The sequence below is a fragment of the Lycorma delicatula genome, chromosome 5 (genome assembly GCF_047948215.1).
Source record: "Lycorma delicatula isolate Av1 chromosome 5, ASM4794821v1, whole genome shotgun sequence".
Lineage (NCBI taxonomy): Eukaryota > Metazoa > Arthropoda > Insecta > Hemiptera > Fulgoridae > Lycorma > Lycorma delicatula.
The window spans coordinates 87,422,535-87,444,845 of record NC_134459.1 but is presented as its reverse complement, the minus strand read 5'-3'; the positions used below and the strand labels follow the sequence as shown (position 1 = coordinate 87,444,845).

Sequence of the window (22,311 nt, the reverse complement as noted above, 5' to 3'; positions counted from 1 at the left end):
ATTGCTAACATGTACAGGAACCAAACAGCAACAGTAATAATCGAAGAACATAAGAAAGAAGCTGTAATAAGAAAGGGAGTCCAACAAGAATGTTCCCTATCCCCGTTACTTTTTAATCTTTACATGGAACTAGCAGTTAATGATGTTAAAGAACAATTTAGATTCGGAGTAACAGTACAAGGTGAAAAGATAAAGATGTTACGATCTGCTGATGATATAGTAATTCTAGCCAAGAGTAAAAAGGATTTAGAAGAAACAATGAACGGCATAGATGAAGTCCTACGCAAGAACTATCGCATGAAAATAAACAAGAACAAAACAAAAGTAATGAAATGTAGTAGAAATAACAAAGATGGACCACTGAATGTGAAAATAGGAGGAGAAAAGATTATGGAGGTAGAAGAATTTTGTTATTTGGAAAGTAGAATTACTAAAGATGGACGGAGCAGGAGCGATATAAAATGCCGAATAGCACAAGCGAAACGAGCCTTCGGTAAGAAATATAATTTGTTTACATCAAAAATTAATTTAAACGTCAGGAAAAGATTTTTGAAAGTATATGTTTGGAGTGTCGCTTTATATGGAAGTAAAACTTGGACAATTAGAGTATCTGAGAAGAAAAGATTAGAAGCTTTTGAAATGTGGTGCTATAGGAGAATGTTAAAAATCAGATGGGTGGATAAAGTGACAAATGAAGAAGAGGTATTGCAGCAAATAGATGAAGAAAGAAGCATTTGGAAAAATATAGTTAAAAGAAGAGACAGACTTATAGGCCACATACTAAGGCATCCTGGAATAGTCGCTTTAATATTGGAAGGACAAGTAGAAGGAAAAAATTGTGTAGGCAGGCCACGTTTGGAATATGTAAAACAAATTGTTAGGGATGTAGCATGTAGAGGGTATACTGAAATGAAACGACTAGCACTAGATAGGGAATCTTGGAGAGCTGCATCAAACCAGTCAAATGACTGAAGACAAAAAAAAAAACAAACTGTTAAATGGAATGTATTATTATAATATAATATTTGGAGTCTGTTCAAAAATGATTTGACCTTATATGGTAGAAGTATTTAAAATATTCAGTTCTTTAACTAGTAATTATCTATTCAGGCACCAAAATATGATACTTTTGACTTTAAACTTATCCACGCACTTTTATCATGATTCAATACATAATTCAGTAAGCCACATTTCAAAGTGGTAGTTAAATTTCTTTTAAAATAATGTTCTCCTGACTCTCAAATTTTAACCCTTTAAGTAACAATTCCATTTTCTGGAGTAAGCAAATAACACTACACTAGAAAGCAAGGTTCTTTGCAAAATCCATAATTGTATGTTAATTAAAGTGTTTTGGTCAACGTGTGTGTAATGAACAGGTTATGTTGTAAAGATATATTTTACAACAGCACTTTTTTCACAGGTCTGTCTTTTGAGACAAACATGTAATGAAGAAAATTAGAGGTAAACTCCACTCTTTACTTTGTACACAGGATATTATCTTATTTTGTTTGACAAAGGATTTTGAAGACTTCCAATGACTGAAACTTTGGTTTACTTTTATCACCAGTAATAATAACAATGATAAACATAATTTTTGTTTCCTAACATGTGATACATGATTTTAATCTGTTTTTTGATGCTCAAAACAAATATGAACACAGAATTTCTATCACCAACCATTTTTGAAACATTTTAAAATTTTAATTAAAGAATTTTTTCATTTTTTGACGTATAGTTAGCATTTTAAGCTCCTATATTGTATTTGTTTTATTTGTTTAACTTTGTTAATATAATGTGTAAGCTATAAATAAACAATATTAGACAAAGAATTAAATCATATCATAGCCACATATTATGACATCTCATCTAATATTGAAAAGTGAACCTCCTTCATGGACAAGATTAATCATATCTGTGGAGGTCAAAACATCTAGCTGAAAACACAGTTTTGTTGTTTGTACTAAGCACTGGATTTAGAAATGAATTAATTTGGTTCAGTCTTACTGCTGTCTTAAGTTTGTTAACAGTGCAGAGCACAAATATTGATGAGCTTAATTTGAAAGAGACATTCAATGTGATGAAAGACGTTCTTGAAAAAATAAATTATAAAAAGCATATCTGGAACGTATGGTTTGATTTGAAATTTATAGTTATTTTGTTCGGCATGCAGTTAGGCTATACTAAATACATGTGTTTTCTTTGGGAATGGGACAGCTGAACCAGGAATACACGTTATATTACCAAAGAGTGGAAGAAACGAGACAATTTAACCCCAAACGGGAAAAATATTATTCATGAGCCCTTTTAGTAGAACCAAAAACAATATTTTTACCTCCTTCTTCTCTTATCATGCTAGTACTAATGAAAAATTTTGTAAAAGCAGTGAAGAAAAATAGTCCCTGATTTTTGTACGTTAGGCAGAAATTTCTGAATGTAAGTGAAGTAAAAATTAAGAAGGAATGTTTGTTGGTGTTCAGATAAGAGGGTTGGTCAAAGATGATGTATTCAACTCAATGATAAATAATGTGGAAAGTGCAGCTTGGACTTCATTTAAAAATGTTTGTAATAATTTTCTCGGCAAACAAAAATTCAACAATTACTACGATATTGTTAATCAACTTCTTATTTCATTCAGAGCTATGGGATGTAATATGTATTTGATAATACATTTCCTCCACTCATATCTGGATTTTATCCCGAACAACCTCGGAGACGTAAGTGACGAACACAGTGAACGTTTCCACCAAGACATTTCGGTGATGGAAAGCCACTATAAAGGTAAATGGAATATTAGCATGCTAGCCGATTACTTGGACATTAATTCGGGATGTATCTGAGGCTATTTATAAAAGAAAAGCATCATCGAAATCATTCTAACACAGGTATGACCATGCAAATTATAAATTTTACAGATTTTAAATATATTTTCCATTATTTATTTATTTTGAAGCGTAATATTTAAAACCAAGCATGATAGAAAAATTGTATTTACATATCTGTAATGTATGCAAAAAAGCAATTCAAGAAATGGTACCACACTTAAGAAACATTAAAAAAATTTTTTTTGTCTGTCAGTGTAATTAATATTGAACACTCACAGTTCAGCAAGTCCTGTTTGATATAAATGTGAAGCTCTTCTTCCTGCTCAAATCAAAGTAACTTGGCTATGCAACTATTTTCAGTATGACTTAAAATCTTTTACAATTGCTGTGCTGCACCATCCAATATTCTTAATACCAGTGTCATTAAGTTACTAATTTTTCCAATGATTAGTTCATAATATTTTATGATTAAATTTTTAACTTTTTTTATTTTACTAGTACAAACCAAAATGTTTTTACTTTCTTGTATGAAGTAAAGGAAGTATTGTGATCACGAAACATTTAGGTTTTTCAGATTTCAATTTAAATATCCATTTTATCCTTGAATCCATTTTGACTAGTTTCCGCGTGACATCTGTATGTACGTATGTACATATGTATTTCGCATAACTAAAAATTATTAGCCATAGGATGTTAGAATTTTGGATTTAGGATTGTTGTAATATCTAGTTGTGCACCTTTCCTTTTGATTGCAATCGACCGGACCAAAAGTGTCGAAGAAAGCCCAAAATCCAAACAAATTTGAATTTTCTTAACTGAAAGCTTTTCAACGATCATAAGTGGTACTTATTTTCATTGGTTCCAGAGATATAGCCAAATAGAATTTTATTTAATGAAATCTTTGGATTTTGCACATCGGTTCAAATCAGACTTGATCTCCTTTTTTTTAACTTTTTTTAATTTAAATATATTGATTTATTAATATAATATAATTGTATAAAAAATGTACAATAAATAATAATTTAATAATAACAATAAAAAAAAAAAAATGTGAAAAAGTATCAGAAGTTATTAATGAAATAAAATTTTATGTACTTTTCATTAAAAAAAAAAAAATGTACATATGTAATTTAATAGGTGCCAACATCAGATTTTTTTTTAGTGGTATACCAGAATACTGATCATGTCCCACCAAAGTTCTGCCATTTTTAAAAATGTTTAAAACATTTATTGTCTTGCATAAATTCAAAAACAACGTTATTGAATCATAGATACCATTTAAGGTTTGTTATCACGTAACTTTTGGCAAAAAATGATTCAGTAATGGTGTGTAATACATTTGTCATCATAAACAAAACTGATGAAAGCATTCAATATGATCAAATACAAACTGGGAAGGGAATGATTAACCAAGGCTAGAAAAAATACTTAGCTGCAGCACCTTGCAGCAAAGAGGGTAACTAAAAGGTAGAACATTTTAATTTCCTTCTCTTAACTTCAACTACTTATCTAAAAAAACAAAAAACTTTTGAGAACCGACCTTATATTTTGTAACATGCTACAAATATAATCTGAAAAATAATGCTATTAAGCATGCATTACTTAATACATGTTACTACATATATTTATTGAAAATAGATCATGTAAAAGAATATTCAGTGTAGCAAATTTTACTGAAATCATTAAAATAACTAAAATATTCAAGATCAGTATTTTACATCCTTTTAAAATTGTAATTTTTATACCTGAGTTATAACATGCCATGCATATTTCTTCCCAAAAAACTTATTAACGTTAGCATTGTCAAGTACAGTTTTAATTGTAGACAGACGGCCCAAAACAAAATAATTGACAATATCTAAATCTTTAAACCGTGTTAACTGTCTTTTTATGCTACGGGCGTCTTCTACTTCAGATATAATATGTCTGGTAGGAATGTTCTGCAGCAATGACTTGTACTTATGATTCATAACTGAAAAATAGATTAGATTAAATTAATTAGATGTCATGTTTTAGGTAATCAAAAAAATAAATAAATAATAGTTAAAGGATAAGAGAAATATTATTCAAACAAAAAACATTTAACAGTAAGAATCAATTTTTATTTAAAGTCAACATTTTTAAAATTAATTTTAATTGCACATTTGATTTGTCTTTGACTAGTATCTTAGTATTTTTCATTCAGTAGCTTTGCTTTTTGGACCAATATTTGTTGCTTTTGTGCTGAAGTTTTTCTGAAGGATTATGGTTTATTCTATTTACAATTCAGTAATAATAGAATGTTTGATTCTTCATATACCTGCAGATTTCATTTTATTTCTAATCTCTTATGTCAGCTGTTTAGGATTAATGACCATGATTTTCTCCAAAACTATGTAAAGTTACAGAATTCTCGGTAATTTAAGCATTTATCCCAGTATTCAGATGATGTAAATGAAGAAAATTTTTATATAATCACAGAAAGATAATTTTAATTTTACAGAAGCAATGAAGTGTAAATTTAATGTTATTTCAAAGTGTATTATGAAAAATTATGATTAAGCAATTATGAATAGTTTGTTCACTTCATAAAAGACAATAGGGGAGACCAGGACAGGTTGTCACAAATTATAATTTTTAATTTTTGAAGGGGCAGTATTTACAGTTTCCCTTTCAATCATTAGTGTATCTCGTAATATGTAATCTTGGCTATATTTTCCCACAAATTTGAGGCCATTCAGCATTTAGCTTTTCAGAAAAAAAGTTCTGTCAGAGTAAATTTTTGTGACAAATTGTCCCGACTCTGAGTTGGTTGTCACATACATTGGGGTTGATTGTCATGGGTTATTTCAATCAGAAAAAAGAAATTATTTATTTAAAAAAAGTTTCATTAAGAATAAAAAAATTAAATAATGATATTGATAAAGCACTAATATATATTTAAGACCAATTTAGATACTAAAATAATAATTTAAGTAAATATTTAAGAAAATGTCCTATATTAGCCTTAGTCCAAACCTCTGGGACCACCATTATGTATTGCTTCAGAGGATGGGATGAATGACAAATGTAGCCTGAGAAAATGCCATGCCTGACTGGGATTTGAACCCAGGACCTCCTTATGAAAGGCCGAGATGCTACCATTCGCACGAGGGCTGGCCCTATATTAGCCTAGTCACTTTCAAGCACATTCTCACAATTTTGACATATATAAAAGTTATTTGGTACATACTCATAGGGCCACTTCTTACATTCTATACACTGGATACATTTTTTCTTAGCTTTACTGTCAGAAAATGTTTCAAAACAAAAAGAAGTCATCATCATCCTCTTCTTCATTAACTGAGATTTTTCATTCCTTCTTCTTTTTACTTCCTTTCTTATGTTTTACATTCTCATTATTTTTAGTTACTTTCCTAAATAGACATTTATTTGAATTTTTTTACTTCCTTTTTTAACTAGTTCTTCAAGTTTTCTTTTAATTGGCGAATCTGTTAAAATTGCTGTATCTCTTTTTCGAGACTTATTTCTATCTGTATTTTTTCTATCGTCAGTTTTTGGTAAAGGTATTACTACGAGAGGTGACTTGTGCACAGTAATGTGCACAAGTCACCTGTGATTCTACTTTGGGGATGAGAGACACAAACGAGAAGCGTATCCTAAGAAATCGGTCAGGCCCATTTGTATTAAGTGCAGATGTCTTCGTTAGGACCATAAGCACTCTTTAAATAGTAAGTACCGTATTCATTCGAGGACCCCCAGCACATATTTTCTTGGAATTGGAGAGGAAAAATAAGGGTGTGGGGCTTACTTGAAACATAGCCTTTATCCACGATAATTTATGTAAAGTAAACGTTTTCCTGAATTTAGTAAGTAAATTCAATCACATAAATATAGTTACAATAGGGTTTCGTTTATCAATACCAGATGCCGCTAACACAGAATACATCCTTAATTATTTTCATCCTCTTCATATTATCGATAGGAACGAAGTTACAGTATTTTTATAAATCTGATTCATTCGTATAGGCTTCATCCGGTTTTAATGACACTACAGTTACAGTATCAGTTACCCATCGTCGTCTTGTCTATTCGCCATAGTCATTGTACTGTTTGTATGTGCATTTTATCTGTTTAGTTTATCTTGTAAAGGTTAACAGGTGATCTATTTTAATTACGGCAATAAAATGAGTACAAAAGGAAAGCGTCTGCGAAATTTTCAGTAAATGAAAAACTGCGCGTTACAGAAGAGGCTGAAAAAACTGGAAATCGAGCGGCCGGAAGAAAATTTGACGTAGATTAAAGCTGCATTCGAGACTGGTAAGAAGAAAAAAATTCTGGTGAAAGGCACTGGTAATAAATATCTTTTAATGGTTTAAAACCAAAACACACAGACGTACAAAAATATTGTATGTCTTTGTTATGGAAAAAAGGGAATGCGGTTATGCTGTCCGAAAGAATCGTGTCAATCATATGCTCGTGAAATCGTTAAATCATTGAATAAAGTTGATTTTAAAACAAGCCGTTGATGGATAACACGTTTTTTTGCACACTAGTCTCCTTTGGTGGTTAGGTTTCAATTAACCACACATCTAAGGAATGGTCGAACTGAGACTGTACAAGACTACACTTTATATACACTCATACTATCCTCATTTATCCTCTAAGTAATACCTGAACCGTAGTTCCCGGAGGCTAAACAGGAAAAGAAAGAGGAACTAGAAACTGCGTACCTTACTCAGAATATTGTTATCGTGCTGCGGTTTCAGTTTAGACCGCTAGGAAGCAGCAGCGACTGAGAACTGACACTTGTGACAAAACACATGTGACAACCTGTCCCGGTTTCCCTTACTAATCTTTCCATTATTTTTTACTGTTCTCCAAATAGTGATAACAAACCACGTGAAATTCATGATGGAGAATATTATCATAAATGGTCTGTATCTGCAGCACAATGATTGAAATCGATTCATATTGGAACACAAACTCAATATTAGACAATCTGTAATTAATAATGTGTAGAATTAAAGAAATAATGTATTAAACAAATGAATGTAATTTTTATGTCACACACTTAAAGAACTACAGACCTTTAGTAATCTAGGGTAATGTGATTTCATCAACTACTTAACAATATCAATCTTTTAGGGTTCATTACTATATATTTTAATAATAAACAGATCTTAGACAAACTTCTACAGACATTGAAGCAAAAGTAATCTTTTTTCTATGCATTTTAGTTTATATGAGTCGATTTCTTTAGTATCTACCAATTATAATTAGAAGGATATCGGTTACAAAAATAATAACCAAACAATTAAGTTTCACGTCAATTTTCTCTGGCAGATATATTTGGAATACGTACAACGGTTAGGATTTTTTAAACTTTATACTTTAGCTCTTGCAGTTTTCAATTTTATTTTAACCCAGTAGTCAAATATCTTATCTTTAACTGTAAAATGTGTATTAAAAAACCATACAACAATTCAAATATTCAAACAAATTTCTTAACTGTAATCATACAATCATCACTGCCCATTCGATTATGTTTATTACCTGAGATTTATGTTACGTTGATTAACACTGAGCGGCCAGCAAGTCTACTGCAGCATTGTTTATTGATCTTAGTAGTATTTTTACAATTTTTACGATAACTATGGTACCGATCAGTGTATTTCAAATTTGTACTATTTATTGTTATTACACTTTAATTACTGACTAGACTGAAATGATTGGGTTTTCTTACTATCAGTCCAGTCACCGATGTAAAAAAAAAGATAGTTTAGGGGTTCTCGGGTACGTAACTTTCATGTTGAGGCTTTTTCTTAATAAATCGTAAGGTTTATTAAGTTTACACATTACATATAGATGTAATGTGAATTCGTAATAACATATAGCATCTGTTCACTGGAATATCTAATAAAATCCTGCCACGATCTCAAGCTTTTTCTATACCATAAGAACGGCTGGTAATAATAAACTGAAATGGCGAGCTTCGAACCTAAGTGGAATTATGGTTTTTGATATTTCTGAATACTATTAGTTTCCTTTACAAGTGTTGAAGGTGGTACTGTTGTTAGTTGCTACTATTTTTAAGTAAATATTTAAAAAATTTTATTCACAAAATAACGTTTCATATTACCTACCTGCTGAAGAATATTGAAATTCTATGGATTGTGCGAGATTAGGGGATAATGTGCAATTTCGCATGTATTACCTTCGTCGTATATGTGACGACATTACTAATGGAACAAGAAACAAGCGAAGCAAATTATTCATTTCATTACCGTACATTTTACTTATTACTGTTCCACATTCCAGTACAGAACAAAACTACGAATTCGACTAACTAAAAAACAAATTAAAATGCAATATTACTAATAATTAAAAATAGCCTTCAGTAGTGACTATTTAATAATAAAACTAATAAAAAATCGTCGAACCCTTATCTAGTCTTAACAATTACGTTATATGAATTTAATACATAATTCTATGCTTTTGGTTTTGAATTTACCTTTATTTTAAAGCCGTAGAAGTCTAAATCATATAAAAGTTTATATAAATTACTATTCATATAATGAATAATAATTCGAATTGTTGAACATACGTATGATTTTTAAATCTTCGCTTACTCCGCCTCCACACATGGCGTTGACGAATGTTTGGTTAAACAGCGAATATTTTTGTACGAATATTTGCCATTACAATGTGCTTCTTTAGCCGAATATTTGTATTCGGCTTGAGATCACATTAAAGTATTAATTGATCGACTCTAGAAGGAAAATATTAGTGTTGGGCTATGAATACCGAATAATTGTTAACGAACACGAATTTTTTATCTGCACATGCGTTATTCATGTACGAATATCGAACATTGGTGCATGAATACTAAGGTGGCAAATCGTACTATTTTAGGGAAAACAGTCTTTAAATAATAATTAATAGGCATGTAAGCATAATTACAATATAAAAAGTTACAAATGTTTTTATTACGCATTTATAGAGTATTCTATATTATTGTTGCATTGAATAAAATGTTTCTTTTATTTACAATTTTTTTTCATCAATTTATTTATGTTCTCCTTTTCATTGTAAAAAAGTTGGTCACCTTATGAATAAGTTTGTGTGGAGCCTGGGTTAGAGTTCTTCTAACTTATCTTTCTATTTAACTCTCACAATCTTGCATACTTGTAAGCTTTTACTAAACAGTAAATAACTTCAAGGGAATAGAAAATTTTAGTTTTAAACAAATTATTTGTCAAAGATTGTCAAATTAGATTTTTCATTTGAAATATTATCACTATGAAAAGTCTGAAATTCCATATCAACAGCTACACAACACAGCTCATCACTAGGATACATCAAAACTTCTTCTGACGTAAATTGTAATCAGTCTCAATCCTCATTTATCACATACTTAGGTATTTGTAGAAATATTCATTATGTTAGCCACAAAAGGGGTAAGCTACAAATGCTGCTATGTACTACAAGCCTTCTTCATTTATACTATCTCTAAATGATTCTTTTTCATAAGTACTGAGTAAACCCTCAAGGTCGGGAGTAATTTCGAAATTTGTAAGATTCATTTTTTTCAGTATCTTTATTTTGGGTGAATATACTTCGGCTTACCTAGTAATTATTTTAATTTTTATTTTTTTAACTGATGAATTAATTCACAACAGAAGCTCATGGAAAATTTATTATAAAATTTTAAATTTTCTAATGATCATACCAAAAGAACTGTCAAAAAGTATTCCAGCATTTGTACAGTTCTGCTTTTCAACTATAGCTCTGATTACTTCACTGATAATATCCCCAGGAGGGCTGATTTGTATTAGAAATTTTTGCTGTTCTCCATCCAAGTTACGCCATTGTCTAAACAAAAGAGTCTCTTTTAATCATAATTTATCTATTAACTAAAATTATTTGCCAGTTAAAATAAAAAAGGATAACTTCATATTAAATGTTAAAAAATATTATTCACCAGGAAACAAGTTAAATAAATACAATTATTTCTACTTATTTGTATGAATTTTGTTCTAAACATACAAAAATTTTTAAATGTAGTCTATTAATGGTTTATTTGTTCCTTTTAAATTACTGTTTAAAATATATAAATAATTCTTTCATTTGACAAATTATACTTGCAAAATTCACCATATTAATGGGAGGTATTTAAAAAAAAAACAAAATAAAGTTAAGTTATAAAACTGTGCATGTGTACTGTTAGCAGTTCAGAAAGAGCAGAGAAGCAGTAGTTCTCTTCATGCCACATACACATTCAACTATCTATCTATAAAATAGTGTAACAGGAGTAACTCTTGAGGAATAAGCAGTAATTCCTATGTAATGAATAACTCTTGTCATAACCTTGTCATAGTTTTTCCAATGGTAAGAGCTCTCAGCAAATTGGTGTATATTGTAGAAGTATGAAGTAGTTCCTATTTCACAAGCATCTGTAGATTCTTTTTGTATTTTTACCATTTTTTTATAACATAATTCTTTCTTGTAATGTCTTTTAGAACCACATTTGTAACAGTTTACAGTTGGCAGTTACTGATGAATGAATTTAACAGTTGATTAGTTAAAATTCATAAGAAATAAATGCAGTAATTATAAACATCCAACAATAATGTGTACTCATGATAATTAAACCTTTTTTTAAGGAATTTTTATCTTTAAAATGTGAAGATAATTAAATAATTTTCTGAAAACCTGCTTATCAATCATGACCTACATTCTTTAAAAGGTTTCATGGCCAATTACAGCAAAACTGTTTTAATTAAAAATATAAAAGTCTTGTTATTGTACCATAAAATAATGAATATTCTTTTTCTTCTTTTTGAAATTGTAAAACTGTAGAGAAATCAAATTTTTATATGATTGTTCATTATTATTTCTCACTGTTACAAACTAAAATACAGGACATATTATACTTTATGAGATAAAAAAATAGAATGATGCAATTTTATTTTATATAAAAGTTGTTAATAAAAATCAATAACACCAACTGTAAATAAGAAAGTATGTTCTTAGTAAAAAGATAGACAATTTTAGAGCAATCCATTCATATTTCTTTATTACTTTACTGATAAAAAAAGGCACATTAAAATATATAAAACTATAAAACCTCATTTCATCACCAATTAAGCTATTTGAAAATGCAAAAAAGTTTTATTCCATATAAGTATATATGGAAGGTTCTAGACTGGATTTCCAAACCTATATAAGGAGATGAAAATGTCATGTCTGAGTCTAAATAGTCATATATTTATGTACGTACGTCAAGGTAGTATCATTACAGCAAAATCAATGGTGGTAACAAGACGAAAATATCCAAAGCATCTATAGTGTGCAGATGTGATAAAACTGGTTAAAGACAATTTGCTCAACTATAAAAACAATTTGTCATTACTGTTCTATTTTAAGAATTTTTTTGACAAAAAAGGTATATAAAAATATTTCATTTAAAAGTTAACATGCTGCTAAATATTATTTGTATGTTTCATTTTGTTTAATTGTTATTTTTGTATTGTTATTTATTTTTTAGGGTTGCTGAGACAGTATTACAGTTTCATATTAAACAGTAAAATAAGATATTATATTTCTTAATTACAAAAATGGCAAATTTCCTCCTGTAAGATACCACTGATAAAGACTTGTCCATCAATAAATTCTATACATATATAGAACACAATATAAATTAAAAATTACATTTTTTGGAATAGTAATAAATTATATATTACGTTCCGTACAAACACTGTTTATTTCATACAACTAAAAAATTGAATATGGGCGTCCATTTTTTAATGAAAAGTAAGTGACTTATAATTAAAAAAAACTCTGTAAAGAATAAATAAACATTATTACCATTACATTATAAACTATTTATCTTACCTGATATCACCTTCTTGACCATATGAAGCTGAAACAGTTGGTAAAGCAAGAGCAGCAGTAAATGTCTTAACTGTTTCAGAAACAGTACCACTAAGTGTTGTATCCAAGACAATATGAGGAGGCATATTATTTACCACTGAATTATTATACTTTTCACACACTGAAAAAAAATTACATTTAAATGGTTAGTCACCATCTTAAAGTATCTATTTATCATAAAATAATTAAAGTGTGATTATTAAAAAAAAGAAAACACACTAAATAAATTGTTAGGGTAAAATTATCAAAAAAATTAAAAGACTTCTATTGTAATTTAAAGAATGTTTATACATAATTAAATGTATAAATAGAGGATTTCTTTTTGAATTTAATATGTAATAATTATTTAACAAAAAATAGCATACCAGTCAGAGTTGCTTTCTATGGGAGTAATGATTTTCACTATGTAGCCATTGCCTTTGTGTGTAGAAGAAGGTATCACTTGTATGGCTGAATGTCATCTGCATTTTGATGGGCTTCGATTGCTGATATGCAGTAGTATATTTGGTTCAGTGACGAAGGGAAAAATAAACCATTTCACTTCTCACTTTCAGTAGTAAGCCTGACATGGATCTTGTTACACTTGAGAATATCTATGATTTTCAGAAATGAATTATGACTCATGTATGTCTTCTGCAACCATTATGGTTGTGGCATTTAATCACAGTAGTGGTTGTGGTTTAGATACAAAAATTATTGTTAAACATTTCAGTGATACATAAATTTATCTTCTCTACTGAAGAAATTTAGCAATTAATTTTGTAAACCAGAATCATTATTCACATAAAATTAGTGAATAATAGTGAATTTTACAAATATCTTGTTAAAGATAGACAGTAGAAAAAAATTCTACGCAATAACTAAGATTATGAATAAAACATGTCAACTGTCCCCAATTTCCAGAATTAGTGTTACGTAGAATAACTTTTCTTATTTTTTTGGCAATAAATTAAAAAATTTTCTTTTTAAATTTTTAAACCAGAGTAAAGTTTAAACAAATAAAATATTTTATTAGAAAATTTTTTCATTTTATCATATACTTACAATACATTAATAGCAAATCTATATTAGTGTTGTAAAAGAGAGACATAATAATTTTAAGGGAAACGAATATTAAAAGATGTGAATTTTAAAACTTACAGTTTTCCAGAATATTTTGAACATCTTGGCCAACCAAATTAAGTTTTATGAAATTACCTACATGAATACCAAGACGTGGATTACGTCTTAAATAATTTAATGCAACTTCAACAGATTTCTCAGCAACCATGTTATTTTCAGCTTCATTTACAAACACTAAAATGTAAAAGTAAAGAAAAAATTATTATTAAAAAAACAAGAAAAATAATAACATATCATAACACATACAGATAAACAGAAAGTTTAGGGTAGGGTATTTTAATAATTATACAGTGTATATTATATATATATATATATACTAGCGGACCCGACAGACGTTGTCCTGACGCGGCATTATTCTGTAATAAATGCACACACATAAATATAAGTAACTTAATTAAGTTAAAATTAGCAGGAATGTGTTCTAAATTTCATTAAAATGACTATTAGTATGATATTATCAGTTTGTGATTGTTTTATTATTGTAATGGGTTTATTGATTAATTATGTGTAGTATGGTTAATGTTTATTTTCAGTAAATATTGAGATGTCTCATGAAAATTGAATTAAAAAATCGAAACGTCGTAAAATTAATGATTAGTGTAATTAATACATTTTCATCCACATTACTACTAATTTTCACTTAACATCATTCTAAAAAAGTACCTCCTACATATTTTTTTATTTATTTAATAATTTTGATGTTTCATAACCATGTAACAGCTTAATTAATCAATTAATAAAAAAATTAAAGCACTGTAAAAAAGCAACGTAGTTAAAATTTTAGTAGAAATATTTATCATTTTTCTCATTCTTTATTTTAACATCTATTTTACCAAATTTTAGATAATTGTAAATTAAAAATAATTTTAGAAAACTTTTTATAAAATTAATCAGCTAAAACATAAATTCAATTTTTTAAATATACTTTAAACTATATTATAAGTAACTTATATTTTAATTTTATAAATGTTATAATTTATTTTACAAACTTAAATTTTTATTTTCAAAAAGCCGTTCAATACTTCATAAGTTGCATAGAATCAAATGAGAACTGACCAAATTTTTAGTTTAAGTTGATTGTTATTGAATGCACGTGTATACATCATTAAAATTCATGAAAAATCATGTAAAATACTCACTTCAATACTGCACCTTACAAATTTGCACAACGTACATTATTTAATTAAACATTAAAACGTTATTTCAATAAATAATAATATAATATTCTCAATAAGCGCGCAATTCTAGCAGACTCGGCAATGCTTCGCTGTTGCTAGATCTGAGTATACATACAGATTAAATGACAACAATTGAAAGTTTCATAAAACCTTAAAAAACTGAACATTAGCAATTTAACCTTTCACTTTATAAAAGTCAGAATGTAAATAAATCCAATTGTCAGAACAGCACTACCTATCGGATTTAATTCAAACTATTCTCTAAATACTAATTTTAATGTAAGAACAACACTAAGCTACGACGCAAGTAACTGATATGCGAAAAAGCTACAAAATAAAAAAAATTCCTAGAATCCGATCGTAGCACCAACTACCGGGTTTGACTGATAAACCAAAAATTAAAAAAAACCTTCTAAAACTTGATCGCAGCTCTGCCTACCGGACCCACACGCTGCCTACCGGACCCAATTGTGAACCTTAACCATCCCAAGTTCAACAACACATAAATAAATTAAAATAACATTTTCACTTCAATACTGTACCTTACAAATTTGCACAATGTATATTTTTTAATTACACTTTAAAACGTTATTTCAATAAATAATAATATAACATAATATTTCTCAATACGCGCACAATTCTAAACGCGATCGCAGTGCTGCCTACTTGTTACTTAATCAGTTGTGATTTTGTTTACATTGGCAACGGCCATACGGGCTCTTTGTGATTGGTCGTTTGTTTGACAGCGGCCATCTTGCATTGATCTGATTGGTTTTACTTTGTTTACATTTCCATCTGATTTATTAGCCTCTTATTTATTAAAAAACAGTTTTCTCGTGATTTTTTGTAACACAATAATAACACAAAATTAAAAAATATTTTTCTCAATTTGATCGCAGCACCAACTGTCGGGACAAACTAAAATTAAAATAGAATATTCGATACTGCGAAGGTAGCGCAGTCTGCCGGATCCAATGTAAAACATTCCAAAATCAACAACTACTTATAAATAAAAAATTAATTAAAAAAAACATTTCCTAGTGGACCAAATTGTGAATCTAAATCATGCTCGAATCCCCTTGAACACACACAAAGAATTTCATAAAAATCGGTCCAGCCGTTTAGGAGGAGTTCAGTGACATACTTATGCACACAAGAAATATATATATATATATATATATATATATATATATAAAGATATATATATATATATTTTTTTTTAAATGGGTATTTCATGCGCATAATTTAACATTTTTCTGTTCTGCTTTAATTTGTAATGTCTATTAATAATTAGCTAAAGGAGTTAAACAATTACTTTCCATTAAAAGTAATAATTAATAAATAGTTTCTATCTCAAATATTTTTTTCAGAAACAACCAACCTTTTCATGCTTTTCAAAATTCAATGCTATTGTTCTTCTCTGTTTCTTTTCAGCATGATTGTGGAGTAAGTAATGGAATATATAATATGTATCCTGTAATAAAAAGGGATGATCAGATTATTTTTTTCCTTAAGAATGAAATAGAAAAGGACGATGATGATGAAAGTTTTGTAAATCTTACAGAAAGAGAGGCTAAGAAAAGAATATTATGTAAAATTTGTTTTGAAGATGAAATTGACATAGTATTTATGCCATGCGGTCATAATGCATGTATAAAATGTGTAATAAAGTTATATGGAGATGAACCAAAGAAAGCGGAGGAAAATCGTTGTCCATTCTGTAGAAAGATTGTTGTTTTAACAAACAGACTTCGTCAATAAAGGTAATCATATATATATATATATTACTTTATGTGATTTTATATTTTTAAATAATAACCGCACATACTAACGTAGTTGTTTTGTTTCAGTTGCAATCGTCGTCGTTGTCGCAAACTGAAAAGGATGATTTAGTTAATGAATATTGTAAGAGATTGGCATCGTTTAAAAAAAGGTTAGAGGAATTGGAAAACGAATTAGAAATCTATAAAATTAATAATCGCATCAAAAGAATTAAATTGAGAAATGTTTGTTCCGTTTGCGGTACTAAGTCGAAGGAACCAAACCATGTCGAAATCTGATTTGAAGAAATGTTGTATTTATCAAAACGCAGAACAATATTTATGTGTAGAGTGCGGTTTTGTGTTCGAATTAAAAACTATATTTCTTCACAGTTGTTTATGGCACTACGAACTCAATCCTGATTGTAATACCGCCAAAGAAGCTTATGAGTGTTACAAATTCTTTAAAGTGAGCGATGTATTTGATATATTATTACGTAACACGTTCAGGTACTGGCCGATAAAATCGTTTAAAATTGATGATATGTTAGAGACGGGGTTCTATTTTACTGGCGTGTTAGATACTGTGGCATGTATAGAGTGCGGCGTTGAATTATACGAGTGGGCGGATGATGATGTTCTATTTGAAGAACATAAACGTGCGTCTCCAAACTGCGTCCTGGTCAACGCTTCATCAAAGACCGAAGAGGTGAGTTGATGTTTGTTATATTCAGGCGCCGCGAACTAAGTCTCGTTTGATATATAAGCAAATCGCTAATACGTTTAATGTTATTTGTTCTAGGAGCAGCAAGCTGTAGTAGACAACAAGAAACAATGAGTTCGTCCTCCTCATCATCACCGTCCGAGAACGAGAAATATTTTTCTGCAAAGGAAAAAAATGCATCACCGAGCGGCGGCGGCGGCGGCGAGGAAAATGTCGAATCTGCTACTGACGAAGAAGAGACTTACAAATCTGCTACCGACGAAGAAGAAGAGACTCCCTCCGAATCCGAGTCCCATTACCGTAAAGACTATAATTTTAAATTTAATCTGAAAAATAAAAAAAACGAATATATTAATTTAATCTGTAAAAGTAATAAATGTCGTGTTGAATTGCATTTGAAATTATTATATATTTGATATAAAATTACCACTATATAAGAATAAAACAAAAAATAATAACTAATACTATTTTTTCATAATGATGAAAGGATTATATTTATAAAAAGAATATAATGTGAAAATTTGCTTATAATTATTTTTATTAAAGAAATAACGTTACTATTTCATAAAAACAAAAATATTAACTAATACCAATTATTCTATGGAATAGTAGTTGGTTGCGCGCTTACCTTTGTAATAAGCCGATGCAAAATACCACACCGTAAAGAGTATACAAGATGTCACACTACCGTAAAGACTATAATTTTAAATTTAATCTGAAAAATAAAAAAAACCGGTATATTAATTTAGTCTGAAAAAGTAACAAATATTGCATATGAAATTATTATATATTTGATATAAAATTACCTTTTTAAAAGGTCTTAATGCTTCACCTCCTCCGAATCGATAAATAGATTCCTCGAATCGTATTAAGCCGATTGATAATGATTTTAAGAAGATGAAGTGATAACATAGAGGTCAGCGCGTAGGCTTTTTCATGCCTTTGCAGCAGCTTTGTTATCAATCATCCCAATCGCTTTCTTCATCCTCCTCTCCTGCGGGTATGCGAATAATACCACCTCGCAACCCATCGAAATTGATCGCTAGGAATGGAGCATTAATCATCATCTCTATGATCTGCTCATAGTCCCCCGCATCTAGATAGGGGCGATAGAGTCCTCAGCTTCATTTTCATACGCAGCAAGCCCTACAACGCGCTCTACTGTTATCGGTTCACCACATCCGTTATGTTCACACGGATGGAGCACAAGCGGAGACCGTATATCCTCATCAATCACAAAGACCGTGTGGAAGCACTCATCCTCTATTCGAAGATTTCTGATCGAGTTTCTTGAGCTTGTGCGCTCGATGAGAGTCTGCAAGGTGATATGCTCGTTGTTGCACAAATTCTTCTCAATGTACGAACCAGTCGACATCATGAAGAAAGAGCGCACGAGATTTGGACGGATAGGACATTTGCATAAAATTATACAGTTTTCACCATCCGCAGCAGTAGCGATTGGTTGATGGAGGTTTAGGATGGGAGGTGAAGGTGGGCGTAAAAGAGGTAATGCAGCTCTTTCAAGCGAGCTGATAGAGGAGGCTACCTCAGCACGGAGGCGAGGTGCAACCCTAGCCACCGCTCGCTCGATGTTTAGAGCGAGGTTTCCGGCTGCACCCTTTGTTTTCTCCTCCACTCTATCAATGGGTGTGGAGATCTGAGGTTTGTTTGTGTTAACTTTTACATAGGCAGATGTGGAAATTGTAATCTCAATGGAATTATCCGCGAGCATGCTTTTAACTAAGCGGACTTTGGGAGGTTTGTCATCATCATCATCATCAAAATTTATCATCATCAATCGCTCGCCTTTTTTTATAGAGATTACGGCCATCTGAAAAACACATAGCTCATTTTAGATTTTATGATGCGTACTACATCAATACCTCATCTAAAAAAAAAGCTAAGCGGTCGGTTTTTGTTCTCGCATATGTAATATGACTTAAATTTTTACATTTAAAAATTAAAGGATATTATTAAAATCTTGAAATCTTCTAATTATTATGAATTAAATCTATATTATTTAATTCTTAAAAATCATTTATAAAATATTATTTAAATCTTAAAATCTATTTATCATCATTATTATTAAATCTTTACATTTAAAAAATTATAAGATATTATTTTTAACTTAAAATCTCAAATCTAATTATTATTATTTAAAATTCTAATTATTAAGAAAGTATTTTTTTATGCAAATAATTATTTATAAAATATTATTTAAATCTAATTATCATCATTATTATAAAGAAAAATTATTAAATCTTTACATTTAAAAATTACAAGATATTATTTAAAAATTCTAATTATTAAGAAATTATTTTATTTTTGTTCTCACCTTTATAATATTTTTAACGTCGTCGTCGTCGTCGTCGAACAGCAGGTTAGTACACTGAGAACACACTATAAATCTATGAAAAACTCTGTCTGCTTTTATATAAAACTGGTGGACTTAAAAACAGACACAGGAAAACCGCACACAAAAATAAAATTATTATTATTTTATATGTAACAAAAGATAAGATATGTGATTAAAACATATTGTTTTTAAATTAAAAATATTATTATTATTATTATTATTATTATTATTATTATTATAATTTAATAGTAATAGTACTTCCATGAAAAAAGAAAAAAATAATTTCCTCCAGAATTTTCTTGAAAGGATCAAGTTTAACCATGTTAAAAACTTGATCAGAGCAACATCATAAAATACACATTTAATTATAAAATAAAAAAATTTGATGTGGACACCCCATGACTTCCTTTCATGCTTATTAAATTACGTATATTTCATATATATTTATATTTTTTATTACATTTTTCATAAATTATTTTTGTTATTATTGAATTATTATTTATTGAAAAAATGTTTTACAGAGTTTAATAATTATTAATAAATCAATATATTTAAATTAAAAAAAGAAGGTTAAAAAAAATGAAATGAAACCGGATTCGAACTGATGTGTCTTCCCCTTGTAAGATCCAAATATTTCATTAATAAAAATTTTATTGGGCTGAAACTATGGAACCAATGAAAATAAATACCACTTATGATATATCGTTGAAAAGCTCTCTATGAGGGCTTATTACTGTAGTTAGAAAAACAATCCAAATCCATTTTTTTTTTGGATTTTGGGCATTTTGGACACATTTGGTTCAGTCGATTGCATTCAAAAGGGGAGGTGCACAATTGGATCTTACAATAGTCCTAAATCCAAAATTTGTACATCCCACGGTTAATAGTTTTTGAGTTATGCTGGATACATACATGCGTACAGACGTCACGTCGAAACTAGTCAAAATGGATTCAGGAATGGTCAAAATGGAAATTTCTGTTGAAATCTGGAACCCGGAATTTTTCGCGATTAGAATTCTTCCTAAAATTGATGCAATTAAAGGTCATATTAATTATTTTAAATATAGATACATGAAATAATATTAAACTAAATAATTATGTTAAGATAATAAATTTATAAAATATCTACAAATATATTAAAAATCCGAAGGCATTACAGAAATTATTTTAGCTCATTTATGTACACACTAAACAGATGTGTAAAAAAATTTTCTTTTTTTAATTAAAAATTTGTAAACTTAATAAAATTCATATGATAGAAAAATTCATTGATAGCGTAATATTGTTAATTTAAAAGAAAATCTTTTAATTTTACTTTGTATAAATTGGTGGGAAGTTCTTTTGAATGATTTGGTGATTTATAAAAAAAGGCGGTAGAAGTATAATAAGAACCCATTTTTATAAGCCAAATTATTATGTTAAGTTATATAAAAGTGGTTCTGTGGTTAGGCTTGATAGAAGTGTTATTGTTATCTTTTAAGGATAATTGACTACTCTTTTAAGCAAACATTTTTTTTTAACTGGGGATTTATTAAATATGGCTTTGACTGTTGGCATTTTACCTTATTTCACACATTCCAATTTTCATAATGTTGCACCTTAGACATTTCAACTGCTGTGGAAACATCAGGTTATAAGGAATGAAATTAAACATACAACTATTATTTGATGAATCTTAAACTGATTGCAGTTAGGAACACAAATTCAACAGTACAAAAAGATTTCAAACAGCTTTCCTAAGAATTTATTATCTTTTTGAGTTACTGAGGTTTTACTCCCGTTTGTGGTAATTTTTTTACTAGCTAAAGATTCATTCTAGTGAAAAATATTAAGCAAATAGAATTTTAAAAAATTTTCGTACAAAACATTTTTGAAATTTTAAACAGGGTTTCCATTCTTCTTCTTGAAAGTACCGTATTTATTCGAGAACCCCCTGCACTTTTTTCTTGGAATTGGAGTGAAAAAATAAGGGTGCGGGGCTTACTTGAAACATAGCCTTTAGCCAGGATAATTTATGTAGAGTAAACGTTTTCCTGAATTTAGTAAGTAAATTCAATCACATAAATATAATTACATTAGGCTTTCGTTTATCAATACCGGATGCCGCTTATACAGAATACATCTTTAATTATTAACATCCTGTTCATATTTTAGATAGTAACGAAGTTACGGTATTTTTATAAAACTGATTCATTCTACATAGGCTGCATCCGATTCTAGTGGCACTACAGTTACAGTATTAGTTACCGATCGTCTTCTTGTCTATTCACCATAGTCATTGTACTGTTTGTATATGTGGTTGGTTATGTGCATTTTATCTTGTAAAGTTTAACACGGTGATTTACTTTAATTACGGCATTAAAATGAGTACAAAAGGACAGCGTTTACGATCTTTTACAGTAAATGAAAAACTGCGCGTTACAGAACAGGCTGA

The 22,311-nt window shown here is 29.3% G+C and overlaps 1 protein-coding gene across 1 annotated transcript in view; it reads right to left on the bottom strand.

Annotated features, from left to right (window-relative positions):
• Ir25a (ionotropic receptor 25a) overlaps positions 1–18,235 on the bottom strand; it is a 61,475-nt gene extending 43,240 nt beyond the window's left edge. Inside the window, exons 1-6 of the mRNA XM_075366563.1 lie at positions 18,150–18,235; positions 16,419–17,847; positions 13,878–14,033; positions 12,699–12,858; positions 10,534–10,676; positions 4,568–4,794 (exon numbers count right to left, since the gene is read on the bottom strand). Coding sequence (XP_075222678.1) covers positions 4,568–4,794; positions 10,534–10,676; positions 12,699–12,858; positions 13,878–14,007 — 660 coding nt within the window. The 5' untranslated portion in view covers positions 14,008–14,033; positions 16,419–17,847; positions 18,150–18,235. The remainder of the gene's footprint in view (positions 1–4,567; positions 4,795–10,533; positions 10,677–12,698; positions 12,859–13,877; positions 14,034–16,418; positions 17,848–18,149) is intronic.
• Between the last annotated feature and the right edge of the window lie 4,076 nt (positions 18,236–22,311).